At 40.7% G+C, this 26,607-nt stretch overlaps 2 protein-coding genes across 2 annotated transcripts; one reads left to right on the forward strand and one right to left on the reverse strand.

Annotated features, from left to right (window-relative positions):
* Positions 1-1,929: 1,929 nt before the first annotated feature.
* LOC135201203 (uncharacterized) lies at positions 1,930-2,361 on the forward strand. Its single transcript, XM_064230081.1, has one exon. The coding sequence runs from the start codon at positions 1,930-1,932 to the stop codon at positions 2,359-2,361; it is 432 nt and encodes a 143-aa protein (XP_064086151.1).
* Positions 2,362-13,815: 11,454 nt separating this feature from the next.
* Positions 13,816-26,579, reverse strand: LOC135201762 (uncharacterized). Its single transcript, XM_064230999.1, has 11 exons — positions 26,561-26,579; positions 24,742-24,902; positions 23,554-23,761; positions 21,626-21,828; positions 21,057-21,178; positions 18,827-19,010; positions 17,822-17,968; positions 17,429-17,554; positions 16,700-16,927; positions 16,326-16,491; positions 13,816-15,243 (listed from the first exon to the last, which is right to left on the reverse strand). The coding sequence occupies exons 2-11, from the start codon at positions 24,871-24,873 to the stop codon at positions 15,113-15,115; spliced, it is 1,647 nt and encodes a 548-aa protein (XP_064087069.1). The 5' UTR covers positions 24,874-24,902; positions 26,561-26,579; the 3' UTR covers positions 13,816-15,112.
* Positions 26,580-26,607: the final 28 nt, after the last annotated feature.

Consider the following 26,607-nt stretch of genomic DNA (forward strand, 5'->3'; position numbering starts at 1 on the left):
ACGGAGAAATACAGCAAAAGGCTTTTCCGGTATACCGGGTGTAGTGTGACTAATGATGTTAGTGTACCTCACATTACTGAAGGGTAATCGCCATTCTGGTCCCCAGCTGCCTTCACTTTGCCATTTACTTTACCTCCTACAGCTTCTCTGTACGATCTTGCTCTCCAACTTCTCTTTTGCTTCTTAATGCAACTGTGGAAAACAGAACCAGGTTGTTGAAAATGAGGTTGTTATAGATTAAGAATAACGGGAGCTCGTAAAGAAATCAACCGGTTCTGATAAAGGTCTTTCCTGCAATGTTTAAAATGTGACGTCTGATGATTGTCAGTTTTGTCACAGAAACATCAGGAGTAACAACGCAAAGGTATTTTCCAAGTCTCAAAGTGACCAAGGCAATGACAAGGGGTTGGTCGGAGAAAAGATCACAACTGTGTTTTAACGTGAAACACTACTTGTGATCCACAGAAGAGAATTAGACCGTTGGCCTTTCAGAAAAAAAACGGAATATACGATAATTCTTAGCCGTTTTAGTAACATAAGCCGCGGTATTTGTCAGTAGTTTGAAACGTCGAAGCAATTAGAGTAGTGAATGGGGTCAGTTAATAAAGATTATTGCATTGATTGGAGTTAGGGGACAAAAACCTCATCGGATCTGAGACATATCCTCCTAAAATGCAGTTGAACTCGGCAATGATGAATGAGCTTTACACTAGATTTCACGCTAGAAATTAAGAAGCAATACAAGCGGAAAGTGCGGCCGGAAAAATTGTGCTATTAGCGGTAGCAGAAAACGAAGATAAAACTAAAACAGTTTTTCTAGTGTAAAAGGCTACCGGAAGAAGAAGCGTGATGTATTTTAACGAAACGGCTGCTGCCGGCCACTCCACCAGTGATACCAAGATGGAATTCTATCTTGAGTGATACTACTATATACGTAATCATCGGCCACTCACCCGTCCACTCCACCATTGATGTATATTATATATATATATATATATATATATATATATATATATTAATATATTATAATATATATATATAGATTATATATATATATATATATATATATATATATATATATATATATGAGATCAGAGGGCAGTGGAAACAGGCTGATACATTTAAAACGAACTGGATATTGGTACGGCAGCCGTATCCCTGATTGCGATGGATATTGGTACGGCTGTGAATTGTGCATGCGCGAACCCTTGGATACCGCCTCTGGCATATGGTGACAGCAAAAAAATGACGATCTAGCAACGTGAACCGTGTAAAAATACATCAGTTTTCGCTGAAAAATGGATGTTTTCAGGTTTCAACAAGCTGAAAAGTTTTTGTTCTCGTGGTCTTAATTTCTGCTTACCTAATTATCGACCGCCATATTCCAGATTCTTTCTTCCGCTGGAATTATTATTCCACAGATAAAAAAAAACCACCAATAAACACTAATATAAATCAAATTAAAATGGAGATTTCGCAGTTGGCTCAAAATACCTATCGGTCGTTAACAACTTGTTGGACTCCTTTCTTCCAGAGAAGTTATTTGGAAATCTTGAAAAAAACTGGCTTTAAACAATGATATTGTCATTACTCGTCCAGAATAAAGGGAAAAGGTACAGCCATTCTGGGTCGAGAAGACTATTATAATAAAGTTAATATTATCTTAAGCTATCCTGCCAAATTTCAATCACTTGGGACCCCTACTTTTAGCACTATTTTCAAAGTCGAGGATAAAATAAACCGTTTTTTCAATAACTTGAAAAAGAATAATACTATTTCTAATGAGGTTTATAGGTCCCCCCCTTTTTTTTTAGCACAGGTGGTTCTTTCATTGTCTTATGTGGTGTCCCCAAAACTCATAAAGAAGGTGTTCTTATGAGGCCAATTCTGACAACCCACGACTCTGCCTACGACACCCCTAATTATAAAATGGCAAAATTTCTGGTTCTTCCTCTAGATCCTCTCACCAAAAATGAATATACGTTGACGAACTCCTACACGTTCAAGAACGCCATTCTTTCTCAAGAATCAGACCTAGTTATGGCCAGCCTCGATGTCGAGTCTCTATTCACAAATGTTCCTGTTATGCGTAAACTGTTTCCGGATCCTAATACCCTCTTCCATAATTTTAACTCGGATGATTTTAGAAGATTTCTGGAACTTGCTGTGCTGGACACAGCCTTTATTTTTAATAACACTGCTTTTAAACAAGTTGATGGCGTGGCGATGGGTTCCCCTTTGGGTCCAACGTTCGCAAATATTTTTATGAGTCACTTCGAGGAGCAGCTGCTGGACATCTGTCCTCAGTATTTACCCTTTATTCTACAAAAGATATTAGATGATACTTTTACCTTGTTTTGATCTCGTTCTGATGCTGAAACTTCCCTTGATCTCGCTAACAGTAGACATCCTAATATAAAATTCAGTATTGAAGTTGAGCAGGATAATAAGTTATCCTTTTTAGATGTTTCAGTCTCACGAGAATCAGATTGTTTTAACACAAGTATTTGGAGGAAACCTACATTCACGGGTTTGGGATCCAACTTCTTCAGTAGCTGTTTTTTTTTTCTCATTTCTTTTTTTTTTTTTTTAACTTTAAATTAAATAAATGCCTTGTCTACTCTTATAGAGCCTTCCATTTATCCTCGAGTTTTTTTACCAACAACTTTTTTCCATCTAACCTATTTTTTCAGCAATTGCGGAAAATTTTAAACTACTATTTCATGCCAAAGCACAAAATTCCAACCGTTCCCAAACTTCAAATCTATGCCAGTGTTCCATTTCTGCACGATAAAAGTTTTAACCAAAAATTTTTGCAGATTATTTCAAGATATTATGGAGCAGTTAAAATCAATCTAATTCCAAAGAATCCTCTGAAGATTGGATCTTTATTCAATACTAAAGACCGTTTAAGCGACCTTATGACGTCTGGGGTGATATATAAGTACGATTGTCCTCGGTGTTCTCGAGGAACTTACGTGGGCTCCACCCAGAGACTTTTCGAGGTACGCGCCGACTCTCACAGAGGCGTTAGCTATCGAACGGGCAATAAATTGAGTAATCCCGAATTTTCGAACATAAGAGAACATGCTAAAAAATGTTTTAGTAACATTGAATACAATAAATTTAAAATCATAACAAGAGCCTCTTCCGAACTAGCACTATATATTCTAGAATCTCTAACTATCAAACAGACAGTACCATTGTTGAATGCCCAAAACTCATCCACCCCTCTCTACCTGTCGTAACCGTCTTCTTAGCTTTTCACCTGCCCTTATTCCATTCGCCCTTCCCCTTTCTATATAAGTTGGTACCTCCTGCAATGATGAATGTATCCTGATGTAATATTGGTTTTAAATAGATTTTTGTATAATTTGTTTTTTATGAATTACAAGATTTATTCTTTTATTTACAGCCTGGAAAATGAGACTTGTCTTGAAACGTCGGCACTAATAAAGAATAAAAAGATGTTTATATATATATATATATATATATATATTATATATATATTATATATGTATATATATATTAATAATATGTATGTATTATATTATATAATATATATTATATAATTAAATTAAAAAAATATTTTATATATAATATATATCATATATATTATATAATTATTAATATATTAATGTATATTATATATGTATATTTTAATTATATATATATTTATACTAATATAGTATATATAAGATATATATAATATATATTATATATAATATATATATATAATATTTATAATATTATATTATATATACTTATATTATATTTATATATATTAATTTTTTGATATAATATACTATACATATATCATATATATATATATATATATATATATATATATATATATATATATATATATATATATAATCACGGGTGGATGTGTATGTGTATTTATGTATGCGTCACGCATTTCCTTATGAAAACGGAATAAAGTTTCGTAATAAAGCTAACGTTAACGGGTCCTGACACACAAAGAAGTTAATGCGCACTATGAACATCTTTCTTGAATTTTCGAATTTTTTCTTTTCCTTTTCTTCGTTGGTCATTCCACACAAAAAAAAAAAAAAAAAAAAACATTCGTCGCAGGAGGCATATTTCCCCAGAGATACAGGCCATACGGTAGTACCCCTAGTAGCCAAACACACGTAAGATATAAAAAAAAAAAAAATTGTCTTGGGAATCACCTTATGCTAACCTGTTACCAACAGTACACGTGACTAGACGTGGTACCTACTCATGGGGCACATTTTGTCAATGTCACGTGCTTAGTACAAGCATTTTTCCTTCATTCTTCATTTTTCCTCCCTGTTCTTCATTTTCAACGCTAGTCTTCAACTTTCATTAATTTTTTCCTTCATTCTTCATTTCTCCTTGTTCTTCAATTTGCCTCCCTATTCTTCAATTTCCCTCCCCATTCTTCAATTTAACCCCTATTCTTCCATTTACTTCCCTATTCTTCAATTTCCCTCCCTATTCTTCATAAAACTTTTGAAGCACTGATAATATCTCAAGAAATTTTTGTATTTTCACTAAATGCTATTGTAGCTAGAATTAAATGTCACAACATTAGTACAGAAATAAGGCTTAAAAATGTTAAATCTTTTTCAGCATCATGTAAGTTATTTACAGCAAAGCAATTATGCTATGAACCCCACCTTTTCACTGAATATAAATTCAACAAACATGTGCCATATAAAAATTACACATATGAAATATAGATGAGTTTAAGTTGTCTGAATTAGAATTAAAGAAACTTGAAAACTTGAACTATGTTGATGACTATTTTTTTTACAAGGAAAATGTATATCCAGTTTTATCATTAGTAAATCTAGCGGCAATAGTAGTCACTATTGTTTTGTTTATCATAATAGTAAGAAGAATGATTATTACAAAAATACAAGGGATACTGACAGAAATAAAAAGAAATGAACCATAATTGACATCTGATGTTAACATTGTTTGTTACATGATAATACTTTCATGTGTTTATTGCTCTGAATGTTCATTTGATATACATATGAATTAACATACTTATAATTTGATATGTTTAATATTTTAATATGATTATTTTTTTAAGAATATTTCAATGAACTTATGTTTTTTCCTCCACAATTGGAGAAAAAATTTTTATTATGTCCATTATTATATTTTATTGTGAGTTGATTATTACTATTGTATCCATTTTATCATTTGTTTAAAATTTGAAGACGATGTTTGGTAGGTGACCGAGTGATGCAATGATAGAAAGGAGAATATTACGTAGGAATAGCGTAAATATAAAAGAGAGAAAAAGAAATGAGAGAGAACCATTAATAGACAAATGATAGACAGAGAGAGAGAGAGAGAATGAATGATAGAGAAACGAGAGAGAGAGAGAGAGAGAGTAACATTCAGGAGGTGTGAGCATTAGTCAAAACAAAACGTTACTGTAACAAACAATAAAATAAATAAATAAAAAGATCCTCACAGTAAGAACCTCGACTCCATACTGTTCCGCGAAGTAGTTCCATATTTTCATCAGTAAATAATCGTAGACTGAAGTTATCTGCCATTCTCCTGATGTACTCACTCTTCCCTTTGGAAAATCTCATTTAGTCGTCTACGTCGTCATCCAGTTCATTTTAACTATACTCTTCGCCTTCTTTGTTCACATGCTGTTTATTGGTGACAATGCGCCTACCGAGTTATGGCGATACACGCATGCGCGATTGTCATTTCTCTCTTCCTTTCAGCAGCTGCGGATATTACGGTACAAGGCGACAATGATTCTTTCTCGTGGCATATAATATGAAATTTTCTTGGAAGTTTTATTACCACGAAAATATCAATATTTAAAAGAAAGAAAGAAATAGAAAGCTAGCTAAAAATCTTCATCGCCGTATCCTTTTCTCTAGTCGAGAGTCAGAAATTTATATATATATATATATATATATATATATATATATATATATATATATGTGTGTGTGTGTGTGTGTGTGTGTGTGTGTGTGCGCGTGTGTGTGTGTGTTTATAGCATTAGCTTAATTATATACACATACAAGAAAGCACAAATGAATGGACTGAATGCACACAAGAATGCACAAATGAATGTAGTGCATATGTTACTGTTAATATCCAAATTTCAGTTAATCTGCAGAAGATGACGAGGACATGGCTGAAGAACGGCCGGCAATTGGTGGGCTGCAGGCTACTTCGCTGGCCCAGCCCCAGACGGACCCGAACCAACACCTGACCCAAAACCAGAAGATAAGAGGACGTTGGCTGAGACAGCCAGCGGTCGGGGGGCTGCCGGCTACTTCTCTGGCCCAGCCCCAGACAGAGGAACCAACACCTGACCCAAAACCAGAAGATGACGAGGACGGCCGATGGTTGGGGGGCTGCCGGCTACTTCCCTGGCCCAGACACATACAGACGGAACAAAACACCTGACCCCAAACCAGAAGATGATGAGGACACGGCTGGAAAACGGCCGGCGGTTGGGGGCTGCCTGCTACTTCCCTGGACCAGCCCCAGACGAACAGAACCAACACCTAACCCAAAACCAAGAGATGACGATGACTCAGCTTGAGAATGGCTGGCGGTTGGGGGCTGCCGGCTACTTCCCTGGTCTGGCCCCAGACGGACGGAACCAACACCTGACCCAAAACCAGAAGATGACGAGACTTGGCTGGAGAATAGTCAGCGGTTGGGGGGCTGCCAGCTGCTTCCCTGGCCCGGCTCCAACGACGACGGGAACCGGGAACCAACACCTGACCCAAAACCAGAAGATGACGAGACGCGGCTAGAGAACGGCCGGTGGTTGGGGGGCTGCCTGCTACATTCCTGGCCGGTCCCCAGACAGATGGGAACCAACACCTGTCCTAGCACCAGAAGATGATGAGGATGTGGCTGGAGAACAGCTGGCGGTTGGGGGGCTGCCGGCTACTTCCCTGGCCCGGCCCCAGTGAGACCGGACCAACAGCTGACCCAAAACCAGAAGATGACGAGGACATGGCTGAAGAACGGCCGGCGGTTGGAGGGCTGCAGGCTACTTCGCTGGCCCAGCCCCAGACGGACCCAAACCAACACCTGACCCAAAACCAGAAGACGATGAGGATGCGGCTGGAGAATGGGGGGGCTGCTGGCTACTTCCCTAGCCCGATCCCAGACAGACTGAACCAAGACCTGACACAAAACCAGAAGATGAAGAGGACGCAGCTGCAGAATAGCCGGCGTTTGGGGGGCTGCCGGCTACTTCCCTGGCCCAGCCCCAGACAGACGGAACCAACACCTGACCCAAATCCAGGGTCTAGAAGATGACGAGGACGCACCCGGAGAACGGCCGGCGGTTGGAGGGCTGCCAGCTACTTCGCTGGCACGGCCCCAGACATACGGAACCAACACCTGACCCAAATCCAGAAGATAACGAGGACGCGGCTGGAGAATAGCCTGCATTTGGGGGGCTACCGCCTACTTCCCTGGCCCAGCCCCAGACAGACGGAACCAACACCTGACCCAAAACTAGAAGATGACGAGGACGCAGCTGGAGAACGGCCAGCAGTTGGAGGGCTGCCAGCCTATTCCCTGGCCCACCCCCAGACAGACAGAACCAACACCTGACCCAAAACCAGAAGATGACAAGGACGGAGCATGGATAACGGCCGGCGGTTGGGGGGCTGCTGGCTACTTCCATGGCCCTGCCCCAGACAGACGGAACCAACACCTGACCCAAATCCAGGGTCTAGAAGATGACGAGGATGCAGCTGGAGAACGGCCGGCAGTTGGGGGCTGCCAGCTACTTCCCTGGAAAGGCCCCAGACAGACAAAACCAACACCTGACCCAAAACCAGGAGATGACGAGGACGCGGCTTGAGAACGGCCAGCAGTTGGGGGGCTGCCGGCTACTTCCCTGGCCCAGCCCTGGACAGACGGGACCAACACCTGACCCAAACCAGAAGATGAGGAGGACGCGGCTGGAGAACGGTCGGCAGTTGGGGGGCTGCTGGCTACTTCCCTGGCCCGGCCCCAGAAAAACGGAACCAACATCTGACCCAAAACCAGAAGATCATGAGGACGCGTCTGGATAATGGCCGCGGTTGGAGGGCTGCCGGCTACTTCCCTGGCCTGGCCACAGACAGACGGAACCAACACCTGACCCAAAACCACAAGATGATGAGGACGCGGCTGGAGAATGTCTGACGGTTTTTGGGGTTGCCGGCTACTTCCCTGGCCTGACCCAGGACAGATGAAACCAACACCAGTCCCAAAATCAGAAGATAACAAGGACGCGGCTGGAGAATGGCCAGCAGTTAGGGGGCTACCGGCTGCTTCCCTGGCCTGGCCCCAGACAGATAGGACCAACACCTGACCCAAAACCAGAAGATGACGAGGATGTGAAGAGAGAACGGCCGACGGTTGGGGGGCTGCCGGCTACTTCCTTGGCCTGGCCCCGGACAGACGGAACCAACACCTGACCCAAAACCAGAAGATGATGAGGACGCAGCTGGAGAACGGCTGGTGGTTGGGGGACTGCCGGTTACTTCCCTGGCCTAGCCCCAGAAAAACGGAACCAACACCTGACCCAAAACCAGAAGATGACAATGATGAGGCTGGAGAATGACTGGCGGTTGGGTGGCTGCCGGCTACTTCCCTGGCCCGGCCCCAGACAGATGGGACCAACACCTGTCCCAAAGCCAGAAGATGACGAAGATGTGGCTGGAGTACGCCCAGTGGTTGGGGGGCAGCTGGCTACTTCCCTGGCCCTGCTCCGGACAGACGGGACCAACACCTGACCCAAAACCAGAAGATGACAAGGACGGGGCTGGAGAACGACTGGTGGTTGGGGGGTTGCCGGCTACTTCCCTGGCACGGCCCCAGACAGACGGAACTAACATCTGATCCAAAACCAGAAGATGACGAGGACGCGGCTGGAGAACATACGGCAGTTGGGGGCTGCCAGCTACTTCCCTTGCCCGTCCCCAGACAGATGGAACTGACACCTGGCCTAAAACCACAAATATAACAAGGACGCAGCCGGAGAATGGCTGTTAGTTGGGGGCTGCTGGCTACTTCCCTGGCCTGGCCCCAGACAGATGGAACTGACACCTGGCCTAAAACCACAAATATGACAAGGACGCAGCCGGAGAATGGCTGTTAGTTGGGGGCTGCTGGCTACTTCCCTGGCCTGGCCCTAGACAGACGGAACCGACACTTGACCCAAAACCAGAAATATGACTAGGACACAGCCAGAGAGTGGCCAGCAGTTAGAGGGCTGCCAGCTACTTCCCTGGCCTGGCCCGAGACAGAAGGAACCAACACCTAAACCAAAACCAGAAGATGACGAGGACGTGGCTGGAAAACAGCCAGCAGTTGGGGGCTACCGACTACTTCCCTGGCCTGGCCCCAGATAGACGGAACCAACACCTAAACTAAAACCAGAAGATGAGGACGCGGCTGGAGCACGGCCAGCAGTTGGGGGGCTGCCAGCTACTTCCCTAGCCTGGCTCTAGACAGACAGAGCCGCCACCTGAACCAAAACCAGAAGATGACGAGGACGCGGCTGGAGAACGGCCATCAGTTGGGGGGCTACCAGCTACTTCCCTGCCCTGGCCCTATACAAACAGAGCCAACACCTAAACCAAAACCAGATGACAAGGATGCGGCTGGGGAACGGCCGGCAGTTCGGAGGCTGCCGGGTACTTCCCTGAAAATGAATTTGAAAGCGCACCTAATCGAAATACAGGTTTCCAAATTTCCTGCATTTATCATTTTCATATATTGAATCTTTTTTTATCTAAAATTTAAGTGGAACAACAAAACTTCATTCAGAACTTTTCATTATATTACACATGCTTGATACCAGGTGCAAATAATTAGAGCTTGACGTCAGAAGGTTAATCCAGGGTTTACAAGGTCAATTTAAGACAAGATTAGGTATTCCCTAAGGTAATCGACTTCTCTTGACAGATGTAGGATTAAAAGGACATCGAAGAAGAGGCAACACTGTACTGTCTCTGTCAGAGGGGCAAAGTCTCTTCCTAAAATGGTCGTACTATATCGGTAAATTTCAGCTTTGTTTGAAAATATTTAGTAGCGGCTTTCTGGAGTTTTTTCTAATAGATGTTATCTTATTAATTATGTTATTCCAATCTGATTCACTAGCAGTCGGTGATATTTGTTAATTGAGGTTTACGATAACTGGTTCTATATAACAGTATATTGAATCTAGATTCGAAATTCCGGAGGGAGTGGCTCCAAGGTGAAGACTTAAAACACTGGTTTACTGAAAAAAATAAGGGAAGTGGTGAAAGCATGCCCAATTGCGATTTTTGTCAGTGTGTTCTTGTGCGTAAGTTATGTGATTTGAAAGCTCACGGAAAAACAACAACAACAACAACAAAAACACATGGCAAATGCTGATTCAATCAATGCAAGACAGCTTACAATACTATTTCAGCCTTTGAGAAAATCAAGTGAAACTCAGATTGCAGGAGGGCGTATGGCATTGTTTCACTAAAAAATGTTTTATACGGAATATCCTGTAATTCTAGTAGTTTCAATCCCAAATCTAGCAGTTTTTAGAGGGCTCTGGCAACATTGCAGCAGTGGGCTGCGTGGCACTGCCTTCTCGAGCAGTGTTATTCAAAGTCCATCTGTTGGATCATAAACACGGCCTGCCACTCCTGGGTTTCTGAACCCAGATCTTGGTTTTTAGTCTTTCATCTGGGTTTCTGGGTTTTTTACTCGGAAATTCGGGGGTTATTTTGTAAAATTATGTTGAAGTAAGATATTTTTGTAAATAATAAGTATTTATGGTCCGCAAGTACATAATTATCAACAAAGACGTTGCAACTTGCAGAGACGTTGTATTTGGTGTTTACTTGAGTGATTCATTGGTTTGTCCCTGTTTAATACATGTCTCAGACAGGTATTAAGACCTTTTACACCAGCACAGTGTCTGTCTCAGTGTTACCAAATTAGGAATTCAAACTTTCAAATTCTGTAAATACGATAACTTAAACAATATACCTTTTTAAGAGTCCTGTAGTTAGGCCGCAATTGTAGGTCATCTTTTAGAGATAGTTTTCTTTTTCGGAAATGCAGACGCACTAAATATTTGTCGAAAATGCTTCCACAATTTTCTGAAAACCTTGTCATTACATGTTGGTAACAGTTCATGAAATTATGTTGTGGCCTATATATATTTCGTCATAGAGTTACTGAGAGACTACGGAGTCGACGTGACCGTGTGGGCTCACGAAGTTGAACGAACGCAACTATGAAAGGATATTTACCATGTACAACTGTAGTGTCCTTAATGGCTCGACAGAGGTGCCTTATACCAACCCGAGGTACGTAGGGGTAAGGGGATAAGTGACGACTGTTACTGATACTAATTCTGTCATAATCACCATATCTTGGACTTTTAGCAGAAGAGTAAACACATGGAAGGAAAGGGCTAATGGTTGAGAAGTAGCAGAAGCAGTAGGAAGCAATCTGTTAGCTGGAAAGAGTCCGAAGGCCCAAACTAGGTCTAAACACATACACACCCTTTCCTTCCTAATCCTACCGCACTTCCTATGGCAAGGGCTTAACCAGGCCGAGCAATCCCCAAATTCAAGAACTTATGGTTCATCGTCCTGTAATGCTAAATTATTTCACATTTTCGCTAACTCTGGAAGTAAGCCTACAAACTACTTGTTGGTTGTTGTTGCTTGTGTTGCCGTCGATTTTTTTTTTTTTTGGGGGGGGGGCGGAAGGGGGAGGGGGTGGTTTGTAGGAAAGGTCTATGGAGAGCCTAAAAAGATCCGACAAAGTTGTTTCATGGTGTTGAGTTAGAGATAAAGGAATTTTAGGACAGGATACTTATGATTTATCTATTAGAATGAAAATGTCGAAAATAAATCATGTCCATGTTAAACAGTACCAAAAATTTTTTGCTAATAAAATATCATTTATTTTCGTGGATTTCAGCACGTTTAAATTTACGCTAAAATTTATGAATGTTATGTTCAATTCTTATGCATGAGGGGAAAATCTTGCACACGTCCCAACTAAGTTGGAGGTCGGAGCACGCCTTGTTTTTTCTTGAATCAAGATCTACCTTGGTTTTATGAAAGAATATTATAATAATATTGATAACAGTTTAAAACTTACCTGAAGGAGCAGAAGGTAATTAGATCTTGGGAACGCCGAGGAAGACAAGAGTTCTGGAGTTTGGATCCAAGTAAAGGGAAAAGACTTCTCTCTCTCTCTCTCTCCTCTCTCTCTCTCTCTCTCTTTCCTTAAAATTTCACTGCTTTCTCATTTCTGGCGAAATGTGGTATTTCTTGTCGGCAAATTTAAAAATAACTCTGTATGTAATTGTACATTACTATGGCAATGATGAGAAGGTAAACTACAGAACAAGATATGAAATGTTGGTGAATTGATAGGTTTACCAGAGATCAAAATTTTGCAACTCTGGGTAAATATACTCGTAGATACCGTATATCAGCCAATTTTTTTTTAAAAACGGGTCCCCTTTGGTCTTGAATAATTCATCTTTCTTGCCTTTTCCCTTCAGAGGTCCCATTCACCTCATATCATGTTCAGCAGGGTGTCAAGAGGACCATGACCCCTTCATGCCCGAAAAGCAGACCTGGTCAGCCTATAGGTCATCCGATTACGGCTACGGTCGACTCACTCACCGTTTACAACGCGACTCATCGCTACTGGGAGCAGGTGTCTGACGACAAGGTAGGTTGAAGAGGAGTGGTAATTTCAAAATAGTTCTCTAGTAAGGGTTAATTTTGTTGCAAAAGGGGGTAATAGACATGTATCGACATAAACATTTTGAAGTAACATAATGTTAAACTAAATATTGAGCAAAGTAAACAATTAGGGGAATAAAGCTTTGCACCTCATAAAGTGTAGGTGCCCGCAACTGTGTTTGTGGAGTGAGCACTTAGAACCAGGAACCAGAAATATGTAGTCTCCTGTCTGGTTATTGTTTTAGATACAGGAGTGGCCACAAAATAGATTTTTTTTCACTTGAATAAGGTTTGCCATAATACTGACCACATAAGTAGTTATTGTTATTATGAACAACTTTATGAACAATTTCTTAACAGGCTTAGATCCCTATAAAAAATTAATCTTACAATTAATCTGAAGTTTTATGGCTACTTATTTTCCTTATAGACACACTAGAATTTTTAATTAAGCTAATTTCACATTGCATCTTATATCGCTGTATCTTGAGGTAAGTTTTTCTTAGCAATAATTTTTGATTGATTTTGAATTATCTGCACCATTCCTGTCTGTGCTAATGATGTCGATTCTCATAAACTTGAGAGAGGCTGCAGTGGTAGTTTGAAGGATTGTGCACTGTTGACTACGTTTGTCTGGTTGCATTGTTGTTTTTGTATGATGATATGTGTTTGCTTTAATAATTCAACTTCTTTCTCTGCATCTTTTCCCACTTCTATGTGGGGTCGATGTTTCTGACAGCTTTCCTCCACCTTGCTCGGTTAAACACATCGACCTCTGACTACTGCTGTCTCTCAGATCTCTAACTACATCCACCCACCTTTGCTTCTTCGGTCTTCCTCTCTTTCTCTCTCCCACGGTCCCACCACACGCCTCCATCTGCATCACTCTCCTCTCCGCATGTCTCATCCCTTCTCATCAAATGGCCCACGGTCTAGATCAGGGGTTCTCATCCTTTTTCCCTTTAAGTAACCCTTGAGTTATAAGACTGTCTACCCGAACCCCCCATTAAGCTGACACCGAACATAATAGTACTATATTGACAAACTCAATGATACTGGAAAGAATATTATCAAATGATTTTATGTTATAATGACTTTATTAAGCAGAAGCATGAATATTACAAACATTCTACAAGGATACTACACATACAGGAGTGAAACAGTATTTACTTCATTACCAAGCAATATATGATGAACTTTAGTGCGAAGGTTGTGCCTGTTTGTTGCAAAGAATTTGTTCAATTCGAAGAGCGGTATTAGATAGGCATACACGTAGGTCATGCTCCACATTAAGCCGTGATCGATGTTTCGTTTTTATGTTCAACAGCGTTGAAAACCTTTGCTCACACAGGTAACGACTAGGAAATATCAGCAAAGCGTTCAGAAGAACAGCAGATACAACAGGATAAGTCTCACTCATTTTGGACCAGAACTTGGTCAGGGTAAGTGTTTCAAATGCACCTTTTGCAACAGTCATTAACATGTTACCTGGGAGAAGGTGCACATTCACGATGAATGAGTTTCTAATCAATTTTGATTCTGGTTCACTCAACTCAGGTAAGAGTGCACGTGAGATGTGCGAGAGCCACATGGAATCACTCAGTGTGGAGGAAGCAAAATGTTGTTTATTTTGCTAAAATAATGTTCATTATGCAATAAAAAAAAAGCATCATGAATATACCTCATTTAGGTAAACAAAGTGTGGAGACAGGGGCATCAACTACGATGTGCATCAGTGCCTAGCAGCTAGCTGACTGTCCCCAAATCTGTGTTCAATGGTACTGAAATAGATATATTAACCCCATCTTTATTTGGAATGCCAAGGAGCGTTAGATGCTTAGTAACAAAGGTCGACAACTAAAACATGGTACCAGTAGCCGAAGAAATTGTGAAGTCCTGAGACGACAGAAATGAAAAGGAAAATATGCCTAGTGTCATGTCCTTCTTTGGTGAACTATAGTAGATTCACATCTACCGTGCATGTGATGTCTAGGCCAGTCCCTTACGACGTTCGTGATTGGTTGTTGATAAGCCAATCACAGGGATATCCCTCAGGAGAGGTGGAACATACATCCTGCCTATGTGAACTCTCTCGAGAGACTGAGAGTTTCCAGAATCAGCCCTGTGATTGACTTATCAACAACCAATCACGAGCGTCGTAAGGGACTGGCCTAGACATCACATGCACGGTAGATGTGAATCTACTGTAGTTTTACTTTGATGAGTGTTCTCACAGAAGCAAAATATTTTTAGCCACAAAATATTGATACCAAGAATACTAGAAGTACATTGCATCCATTAGTATATAAGGAAGAACCAACAATAAATGTAAATCTGCACAAACTACACTTGAAGCTTCTAATCCTCTTCGATCATAGCTTGGAGCGCGCGGCTTCGTAAGATTGCCTCAGGTGTCTCCGCATGACTTTGCCGATGTGATTTTTGGGGATGGAATCCACGATCTCCACCCCTCCCGCCAGCACCTTGTACGGCATCACTCGTGCTGATGAGGGAGAGATTATTTATGTCAGATGACGACTATAACTTAATCATACGAAGGTTTATTACGGAAATAAAACAAATAAGAAGTGCTCCGAAGTTTCTTCGGCGCAATAGTTTTTCATACACGGCCCAATGGTAGACTGTGTAGTTGGCGCAGTAGCTTTGCCAGATGCACGATTATGATTAACTTTAACCTTAAATAAAATCAAAACTACTGAGGCTCGAGGGCTGCAATCTTGTATGTGTGGTGATTGGAAGGTGGATGATCAACATAGTGATTTGCAGCCCTCTAGCCTCAGTTTTTAAGATCTGAGGGCAGATAAGAAAAAGTGCGGACGGAGAGACAAATAGCCATCTCAATAGTTTTCTTTTAGAGAAAACTAAAACAGGTAGTCCTATTTTCCCAAACCACTTTTCTAACATTCTCAACAGTAGACAAAAAATTCAAAATGTCTGACCTACTGAAGAATTTTCTGAATAATAAGAGAAACTCTAGACTTAAGAATTAAGATACCAAAGAAGTTTGCTCCTGCAATTGTTAGCAAATAGAAGCCATTCCGAATGTCTGAGTAACTTAGGAACTAGTCGGATCTTTCCTACTTAGTGACCCCAATGGTGTTCTGGAGTCTTTATTTAGGACTAAAATCTCTTGGGGTTCATTATCTTTATGTTATTTATAGTCTTTTGTTTACGTTTTTACGGTAATCACCAACGGGCTTGCACTAAACACTCGCCAAAGGTGGATACATAGCGGATTAAAACCTTAGGACTAAGGGGGTCACCAGCTAGGAAAGATCCAGTCAGTTTAAGAATATTAATTGCTTCTGACGCAAGACAGGACTAAGCGCCAATAGAAGTTCACTCTCGACTTGGTTAGGAAGTCACGTAAAGCCGTTCGTCCCGTTACTGAATAACCACTGGTTCCATGCAACGTAAAAACACCAGACAAACAAACAAATATAAGGAGGACGGTGAAGCTTTCAAAATGTCCCAGTAACTAAGTGACAAGTCTACATAAACAAGGTCTACCAATGTGCTTTTGATTTAAGATTGTAACCACGGATATCACCCACTAGCAGTTACCTGCAACATTCTTCATGATGGCCTCTTTATCGATGGTGGCACCTTTCACTGGCACTATCCAGGCCCTGGGCACTTCGCCAAAGCGCTTATCTGGAATCCCCGCCACGGCTACTTCTTCGACACCGTTCATTTCCTTTATGATAGTTTCCAGTTCTGCTGGAGCAACCTGGGTAGATGTTGGTTTGTTTTAAAGTTATTCGGATAAATTATGTATATGCTCAAGGAACTGACGAATGCATGATTGCATTCTCCTTCAACGCATGCAACCCTCTAGCCTTAGTAGTAGTTTTTAAGGTCTGAGGGCGGACAGCAAAGGAGCTCTTTTACGGAACAGTAAAAAATAAAAAAAAAAAGAAATAGAAAAGCCGCCTTACCTGATATCCTTTGACCTTGATTAGATCCTTGATCCTCCCTGTAATGTAAAAGACGTCCTCTTCATCGAAGTAGACAACGTCGCCCGTGTGGAGCCATCCCTCCGGGTCAATTGTCTCGGCCGTGGCTTCTGCGTTGTTGGCGTAGCCTACCATGATCGCAGGTCCCTTGAGACACAGCTCTCCTTCTTGGCCGTCTCCTAAAATCTCGCCAGTCTGGAGGTCTATGACCTTTGAAAAAAAAACATCATCTTTTAAGCGGTTACTCAAAAGTTCAGTATCCATTGGATGATTACGCTCATAGCAAGAAGAGACCAAGCTTTAAAAAAAAAATAGCTTCACGCGAGTTACAAAGCTGTGTAGCCTTTAGGTTCATAGCAAAAAGAGACCAAGCTTTGAAAAACATTATTTTCACTCGATATACTCAAATGTTATTTAGCTTTTAGTTTCATGGCAAAATTGGAGCAAGCTTTGAAAAACGTTTTCTCTACTCGGTTTACTCAAAAGCTATGTAGCTTATAGACTCATAACAAAAGGAAACCAAACTTGCAAAAACATCATATGATATTATCATTTGAAATAAACCAAAATAATTAAGAGCCAAGCAGAAAGTTCTTTGACTTGATAAGCAACTTAGCATGGAGTAGAAATACCCGTAAAGTGCAAGACGAAAGACAATAAATGACGCAACGTATTCCTTGATTTAAAAATGTCCAAAGTCCCCATCATTACCTTCGCTTGGAAGAAAGGACCGAACTTTCCGATGCAACGCGGCCTGTCAGTCAGGTCAGGAGTGACGCCAGACCCTGCGCCACTGGTCTCAGTCAATCCGTACCCCTGCACAATTATCCTTCCACTCTGGAGGAAGAATAGATACGTTTAGGCCTGCAGTAAGAGACCAAAAAGGCTGTATTTTATATTATAATAATTGAATAGAGCCTCCAAGAAGATAATGTCGGACTAATCTTATTCTGTCACCTTTTTGGTTACGTTTTCCAGAGTACTTGCAGACGTAAGGAAAGAATGTACAGGTTTAGCAAAAGATCAATGGACAGAAGAGGCTGTATATTCTATAGTCATTAACGGTGCCTGCCCGAAAGGAAGTTCAGACTATTCTTCTGTCACCTTTTTGGTTACGTTTTCCAAAGTGCTTGCAGACACGTACTCCGAGGCCGTCCCGAACATCAGGAGGGAGGACAGGTCTCTGGTTTCCACATGAGACGTGTTTTCGAGGAACCTCAGGACGTAAGGGACGACGGGTGCAAATGTCACCTGAAAAATGTTAAATCTTCGCTTACAATTTTGATACTACTTGTAAAAATGGGATATAAAATATGATGAGGCTTGGCATTTTTAAATGTTTCACTTGTTACTGCAGAGCGCAGTTTCAAGATCAGATGATCTATAAATAGTCTACTTAGCGTGATTAATTACATTTTTAACCAACAGTAAGTGCCAACGCAAAGTCCAGCAAAGATCGTAGCAAGTTTATATTTGCACAACTGCCGTTGCCTGAGATGTTCTCAGTACGTGATGTTTGATGGAATTAGAAATGCCTGCGTGAGTGTACAGTATATCGTTCGTTGGACATTAAGTTTATTGATATGTAAACATCACATCCGTATCTGATGTCTGACTTGCCCAGCATTTCATATGTGAGTTCGAAGCGTATTATCTGAGGAGTTTCACTGCAAAGGAGAGTTCGTAGATGCAATTCATTAACGTTTGTATCCAAGCGTACAAGTAGTTCGATTCAGCACAAATGAAAGTTCATAGTTACAATCACATAAGCGCCTCAGTGACGTGGTCGGTATGGTGTTGGCGTGCCACCTCGGCGGCCGCGAGTTCGACTCTCGGGCATTCTATTGAGGAGTGAGAGATGTGTATTTCTGGTAGTAGAAGTTCACTCTCGACGTGGTTCGAAAGTCACGTAAAGCCTTTGGTCCCGTTGCTGAATAACCACTGGTTCCATGCTACATAAAAACACCATACAAACAAACAAACAATAATTACAGTCAAATAACCGACTGTTGCTTAGCGAAAACGGAGTTCATTTGCACATGAACCCTACCTGGCGTTTGACGTCAATGGAGGAACTTGACCAGAGTTGGTTCTTTGCCATAACATTACCTGGTGCTCTTCGATCGCCCTGAAAAACAGCTCGGGAGAAAATCTCGGGAGGATGACAGCTCTCCCTCCGGTGAAGAGAGTGATGATGGTTAGGTTGAAGCCCATCAGGTGGTACATCGGGAGGAAGATTAAACTCGACTCGAAGAGGTTTAGGCCTATCGATGGGGTCTGATCCGCCATGAATCTAAGAGGGTTAGAGGAATATCAAAAGTGAAGGTGAAAATAGATTCACGAACAAATCTTCAAAGTGAAAAGTACTTGGTACAATGTAAATGGGAAAGAAGAGAGGCAGCCGTTTGGCCGGGGAAGAAGGAAGTTAATGTAAGCAATAAGACAGGAAAGGAAAGAGGTAGGGACAGGTGAGAAAGACGGACAGACGAAACAGAATGGGTCAGACCAAGGACCAAGGAGGTTAGACGCATATGACCTTTTCCGGGGTCATTTTACACAGTACCTTTAATTACCTCCGCATGATGAAAATTATAGTTTTATAAAGGACAGCGCACCTTCAAAGTGCCTAGTTTCTTTGTCATCTCCTTAGCATTATTTCATCATCCATAACTCGGAAAAACGTCTGTTCATTTATTACTGTCCACTGATAATGATCTTAAGTCTAAACCATGGAGAGGCTAAATGCCGCTTTAGAATAATATTTATATTAATTAGGCATGGATACCGATTTTTCTAATCTGTCTCAGATAATAAAACATTAACCAAATTATTTATCCTTAAGCAACTCGATTTTCTAAACCATTAGGTATAAGGTCTGGCTCAGGAAAATGAAATTTGGGCTTATTTTTGAAACATGACAAGTTTTGACGATTAGTGCATGCAAACCTAGTTTTTAAATTCTTTGGAATTTCAAGTTAGTTAACAAATTATTATTATTATTATTATTATTATTATTATTATTATTATTATTATTATTATTATTATTATTATTATTATTATTATTTTTTTTTTTTTTTTTTTTTTTTTTGCTCTATCACAGTCCTCCAATTCGACTGGGTGGTATTTATAGTGTGGGGTTCCGGGTTACATCCTGCCTCCTTAGGAGTCCATCACTTTTCTTACTATGTGTGCCGTTTCTAGGATCACACTCTTCTGCATGAGACCTGGAGCTACTTCAGCCTCTAGTTTTTCTAGATTCCTTTTCAGGGATCTTGGGATCGTGCCTAGTGCTCCTATGATTATGGGTACGATTTCCACTGGCATATCCCATATCCTTCTTATTTCTATTTTCAGATCTTGATACTTATCCATTTTTTTCCCTCTCTTTCTCTCAACTCTGGTGTCCCATGGTATTGCGACATCAATGAGTGATACTTTCATCTTGACTTTGTCAATCAGCGTCACGTCTGGTCTATTTGCACGTATCACCCTATCCGTTCTGATACCATAGTCCCAGAGGATCTTTGCCTGATCGTTTTCTATCACTCCCTCAGGTTGGTGCTCGTACCACTTATTACTGCAAGGTAGCTGATGTTTCTTGCACAGGCTCCAGTGGAGGGCTTATTATTATTATTATTATTATTATTATTATTATTATTATTATTATTATTATTATTATTATTATATGCTGAAAGAAGACCTTCATTAATACAGGTTTTATTGAAAATAATGGCTATTTCAGCCGCATTTATTTTGTATGGAAGTTTCTCTATTCTTCTTATTACTGACTTTTCTTCTGTACTCAAATTGACAATTAAAACGCCAAATGTGGTATTCATGTCAGAAACGTGGTATTTGTCAAATTGAAAATATACAAAATGCAGTATAAATTGGCTTAAGATCCAATTTGTACTGCATTTTGTATAAAATATTCACTTTGACAAATACCACGTTTTTTATATGAATCCCCTATTTGGCGTTTTAATTGCCAATTTGAGTACATAAGAAAAGTCAGTAGTAAAAAGAATAGAGAAACTTCCATACAAAATAAACGCGGCTGAAATAGCCATTATTTTCAATAAAATCTATATTATTATTATTTATTTATTTATTATTATTATTCAGAAGATGAAAACTATTTATGTGGAACAAGCCCACAGGAGCCATTGACTTGAAATTCAAGATTCAAAATAATATGGCGTTCATTAGGAAGAATACTATTTAGTCGATAAATTATTGGTATTCGTTCGAATACTGTAGAATAATCCTCTTCATAAATTCTCGTAGAATAATCAGGACACTGAGAATGATATAATTGAATGTTAAGAAGTCGGCTTACTTATCTTGCACCCTGGTAGATACCAGATTCCGGTGGGAGAGCATGACACCTTTCGGCATGCCCGTGGTGCCAGAGGACAGGGGCATCAGTGCGACGGTCTCAGCGGCGTCGAATGCCCCTTCCTGAAGGGATGATCAGTGGTAGGTTCTCGTTAATGATAACTGCTCGTGAAAATGACTGTGTATATCAGATGCCTAAAGTTTACTTAGTATAACCAATATTTTTCTACGCTTCTCTAAGTTCACTACTCATCAGTACAAGGGTTATTAAGCTTAGATGCTTAAAGTTTGTTATAAATTATCAAATATATAATTATACTGAAAATTACTCAATGTAGCACTAGTCTTGAAATGGATAAACAAATCCACAGTTATGTATCGGTACTACAAATTTCTTACCCATCCATAACAGTAGGTTTGTTTCTCAAGTAAGTGTATATATTAGATGTCCAGAGTTAATACAATTCATGTGTATATTTCATGAAAATGAACACTGACATAAACTGAAGAGATAAGCAGACAAATATCCTCCGTCCTTACAACAGAAATGTTTCATCTTCACCTTCCTACCGTATATTTAGGCTCAGGAGCCGAGGAGGTCATGAGGTCACTGACGTGAGGTCGCGTCGACGTCTTCTCCCCAATGACCCACAGCTTCCGGAGGGCGTTCGGCGAAAGCGCTTCCTTGAAGAAATCGTCCACCTTTTGAACGACTTTCTCGTGCGATATGACCCATTTCGCCTCGCTTATGCCGAAGATGTGTCTCAGTTCCTCTGTTAAATTAAACTGAATTGTATGGAATTGAATATAGAATTTGGGCCAAAGGCCAAGCACTGGAAACCTATGAGGTCATTCGGCGCTGAAAATGAAACTGACAGTTCAAGGTTTGAAAGGTGTAACGGGAGTAAACCTCGCAGTTGCACTATGAGTCAATTGTTAGGAGAGGGTGGAAAGTAAGATGGAAGAAAGAGGATATGAAAGGAGGTACAGTAAAGGGAACGGAAGGCGTTACAGCTAGGGGCCGAGGGCACGTTGCAATGAACCTCGAGTAATACCTACAGTGCACCGCATTAGGTACACTGACGGCGCTACCCCCCTACGGAGAGTTACTTTGTTGGATGAGAACAATGCTTATATTAAAAGGATAGAAAAAACGGAATCCGTTGGAAACGAATTCAATTCTTACTCGTTTGCAAAGCCGAAGCGCGAGATAACTTTTCCCTATCAGTGAATATTTTTACCAAGTTTCATCAAAATCAGTTAATCCATTCTCGAATTTTATTTTTACCACAGACGGTTGTACACAGAGATGTGGGAGAAAGCATTACTTCTTGTGAATGTAGAAATTTGAAATTAAGAAGGTTAAGGGTGCCAACAGTATGTCTAAATGATTATGAGCACAGTTAAATATTTGAAGTTCTTCAATATCACTTCTCTCAAGATCTGAAATGCTATGCATTCTAGATTGTACCAATAGGATTACTATTCTAGACTGTGTCAAGAGGAGTTCTGCTCTAGACTGTACCAATAGGAATTCTGTTCTAGACTGAGCCAATAGGATTGTTTTACACTGTGCCAATAAGAATTCTGTTCTAAACCTGGCCAATAGGAACCTGTTCTAGACCGTGCCAATAGGAATTGATTTACACCATGCCAAAAGAGTTCTGTTCTAGACCGTGCCAATAGGAATTGATTTACACCATGCCAAAAGAGTTCTGTTCTAGACCGTGCCAATAGGAATTCTGGGATCTTTTCTAGATAGTGACCCCCAAGGGTTTTTGGAGGTCGTTGTCTAGGACTATTTCTTTGGGTTCATTATCTTTATGATATTTACAGTCTTTTGTCGTAAAAGGCGACTAAAAGGCCAGCTGCTGCCTTGCAGTCTTACCTTTTAGGAAAAGGCTAGGCCCACTGCCGATAACTGTGGAAACTGCTGCCTTGCAGTCTTACTTTTCAGTAAAAGGCTAGGCCCACTGCCAGTAACTGTGGAAAGTGCTCCCTCGCAGGTGGACTTATTAGTTAAAGGTGAGGACCACCGCCAATAACTGGTTGATGACAGCAAAGGCATGCAGTCGTAAAAACCCCATTTCCAAACAATAAACGATGCCTGATGTTGTAAGGAATGTGATGTGGAGAGAAGAGACTTGGTGGAGGATGATGCCTTTGATAGAAGGCAGTGGAGGAGAAGGCGCATCAGGTAACCGACCCCTTAATGTAGAGATAACAGTGGGAAAGAAGAAGAAGTCTTTTGTTTATGTTTTCACGGTAAACCCTAACGGGCTTGTACTAAGCAAGGTATATAGAATAAGGATATACCTTGGTACTAAGCACGCCGCAAAGGCGGGTACATCTCGAGTTAAAACCCTTTGGGCCTTTGGGGTCACTATCTAAGAAAAATCCGAATTCTGTTCGTAGGAATTCTGTTCTAGACCGTGTCAACAGGAATTCTGTCACAAGTGACGGAAAGGAGACCAAGACTTCAAGACCCGAAGGCTTACCTTTCGTCATCCCAGGATTCACGGGCACGCAAACAGCGCCCAGGAGCATGATGGCGAAAGCGACGGGAACCATATCGATGTGGTTGTACGTGATGAGCATCACCTTATCGCCGGGACGTACTCCGGAGGCAGCCAGGCCATTGCGCATTGCAGGTATGATGCGCAGTAGATCCTCGTAGGTGTAGAAGTTGCCCGTTATTGCATCTACCTGAGATTTATTAATGGTAGTGTTATTTACTATCACTACTTTCGTATGGTAGTTTGACCAGGAATGTCTTCCAAATGAAGAGAAAGATGAAGTAAAATTTAAGCTACAGAAGTTAAACGATTAAGAAATAGGCTTGTCTATATCTTAAAATATTTACAGTTTTAGTGATATTTATTATCACTATTACTTTCTTACTGTAGTGTGAACAGGAATATATATATATATATATATATATATATATATATATATATATATATATATATGTATATCTTAAAAGCAAATAGAGCGGTGAATTGTTAGATCTCGGCTTTCTCCGCTTAGTGACAGGAGGGCTTAGCAACAAGCACTAGATTCTTCGAAGAGTGCTGAATTGAAAAAATCAGTCAATATTGGTGACCATGCAATATAAGGCTGATGACCCTTTAGGGACTGGGTGCGGCACTCAGTTGCTATGCCGTTCCAAAAGGCGTGACCGTATGTGTGTGTGTGTGTGTGTGTTCGTGCGTGTAATGTATGGGACCCAAGAGTCCGAGGGGCTAGAGAAGGTGACACTCTCTGATTATCGGTGTGGAGATATAGGACACTTTTGGAGGAGGACTCGAGGAATGGGTTCCTAAAAAGACTTGACTATTTAAATGTATAACCAATCAGACTGTGAGATTTAAGGGATAATTACTTAATCTAATTCAGGAGAGAGTAGAATGACAGTTTACTGTCTTTTGAGGGTCAGACTCAGTTCTTTATTTACGTCATTTTCATTCATTTTGCTCCATATAATGTTAGCTAGTTTGGGGAAATAAAAAGTATATTTTGTATCTACGAGGATTCATTAGCCCAGCTTATATTTTTAGCTTGATTCCATTTGCAGAGGGATATCCAGCAACGAGAGGGCTAAGAATAGAGCATAACTGAATTAAAGATATAGACCTATCTCTTTTTCTCGTAACCCAATATAAAAATGAAAACAATTCAACACTAACCAAAGCCTTGGAACTTCCGCTGTGCTCTGGTAGGTTTGAGAGCAAATAAGACGCGTAATTGACGTTCGGAATTTCGGGGAAAGGACCCTCCCCTTGCCAGGTAACAATACGACCACCCTGTCCCTTCGTCATTTCGTTCTCGACCTGTCTTTCGTCTTCTCCTGAGAATGAAAACGCAAATGGAATTAGAATAATTGCTGTTTGATGAAAAATTATAACATTGCACAGAGCAGTAGCATCATGAATAAGAGACCAGTGCGCTTGCAAGCAGTCGCGCAAAGGACTGGATGTTCATCGACATAACAAAACATGGTGCTACTTTAATAGGCGGTCTACTTGATTGTTTCTACTATAGTAGGCGAGCTACCTCCGTGTTCCTACACTGTTTCGCCGTGTTTAGTACTAGCCCCTCGGGTATCAAATGTCCCTAAGTGCACTTGATCACGAATTTGATCCCCGAGGGGCTAGTACTAAACAGGGCGAAACATTTGATCCCCGAGGGACTAGTACTAAACAGGGTGAAACATTTGATCCCCGAGGGGCTAGCACTAAACAGGGCGAAACATTTGATCCCCGAGGTAGGCCCCCTATTATAGCACCCAAAACGCCTAAATCATTTTGACGTCTTCACGTAAGAATATCACCAAGTAATGCCAATTACACTTACCGTTACACCTTCGTTTCTTATAGCAAAGGATTAGTCTAAATTCAAAAACTCACCTGGAGACGTCAGTCTTTGGTATTTTTGTGGTCCATTACTTTCAAGATGTTAAAATTAAACAGATAGATTATGCATATCAATTTGCAAAGGCTTTACGATGGTTTTAATCGACTGGGAGAATAAACAGAAACCAGATGTTCCGATGAGCGTTTATTCTACGCATTGAAGCAGACATTTTGTTGTATACCCTTAACTCAATAATAACCAATTGTAAAATGGTTAATAAAATAGAAGCCATAATAGACTCAAAGATGGTGGGCTGCACCTTAGCCAACCCAAGGAAGTTAGGAAGAGGCCCAGTAATAGATAGGCCTATTGATAACACTGACTTTCGTAAGCCCTTTTTAGTATTCGTCGGCTACTTCACGTAAACATTCATTCATTTGATTATATGCAACTGAATTGTGTCCTAAGTAATCTCGTTGCGCATGAAAATTACATTTTTTTATTTACTTGCAAAAACATTTTCACTTTGGAACAAAAATATGAATAACTGTTGATATATCATAATATTTCCATAATTCCCCCACCCCCACAAAGAAAAAAAACACACATGAGAATAGCATGAGCTATAAGTTTTGTTACGGGCTGCTTACGAAGAAAGAGCCCGTGTTAGCAAAAGGCTGGCTAAATCTAAAACAACTAAACAACAGTTTGAAAATCGTTTTTTTTTTTTTTTTTTTTTTTAAGTAGCAATAATTTGCACAATCTTTTGTGCGCCAAGCTATAAGACAATAGCAGGAGATCACTTTGAATTATAGCTCCGTCTGTTTAGGTTAAGTTAAGTATATCTTAGTTTTACCAGACCACTGAGCTGATTAACAGCTCTCCTAGGGCTGGCCCGAAGGATGAGATATTTTTACGTGGCTAGGAACCAATTGGCCACCTAGCAACGGGACCTTCAGCTTATTGTGGGATCCAAACCACATTATATCGAGAAATGAATTTCTAATGAATTTCTATCACCAGAAATAAATTCCTCTGACTCCGGTCCGCGTTGGCCGAGCCGAAAATCGAAATTCGGACCTTTGGACTGGTGGCCGAGTGCAAAAACCCTTCGTCCAACGAGGAACTCGTCTGTTTAGGTTTGGCGTATACCTCCTGACTTCAATTTAGCGTTAGGAAGAGTCAATTTCGAAACTCCG

The sequence above is a fragment of the Macrobrachium nipponense genome, chromosome 28 (genome assembly GCF_015104395.2).
Source record: "Macrobrachium nipponense isolate FS-2020 chromosome 28, ASM1510439v2, whole genome shotgun sequence".
Lineage (NCBI taxonomy): Eukaryota > Metazoa > Arthropoda > Malacostraca > Decapoda > Palaemonidae > Macrobrachium > Macrobrachium nipponense.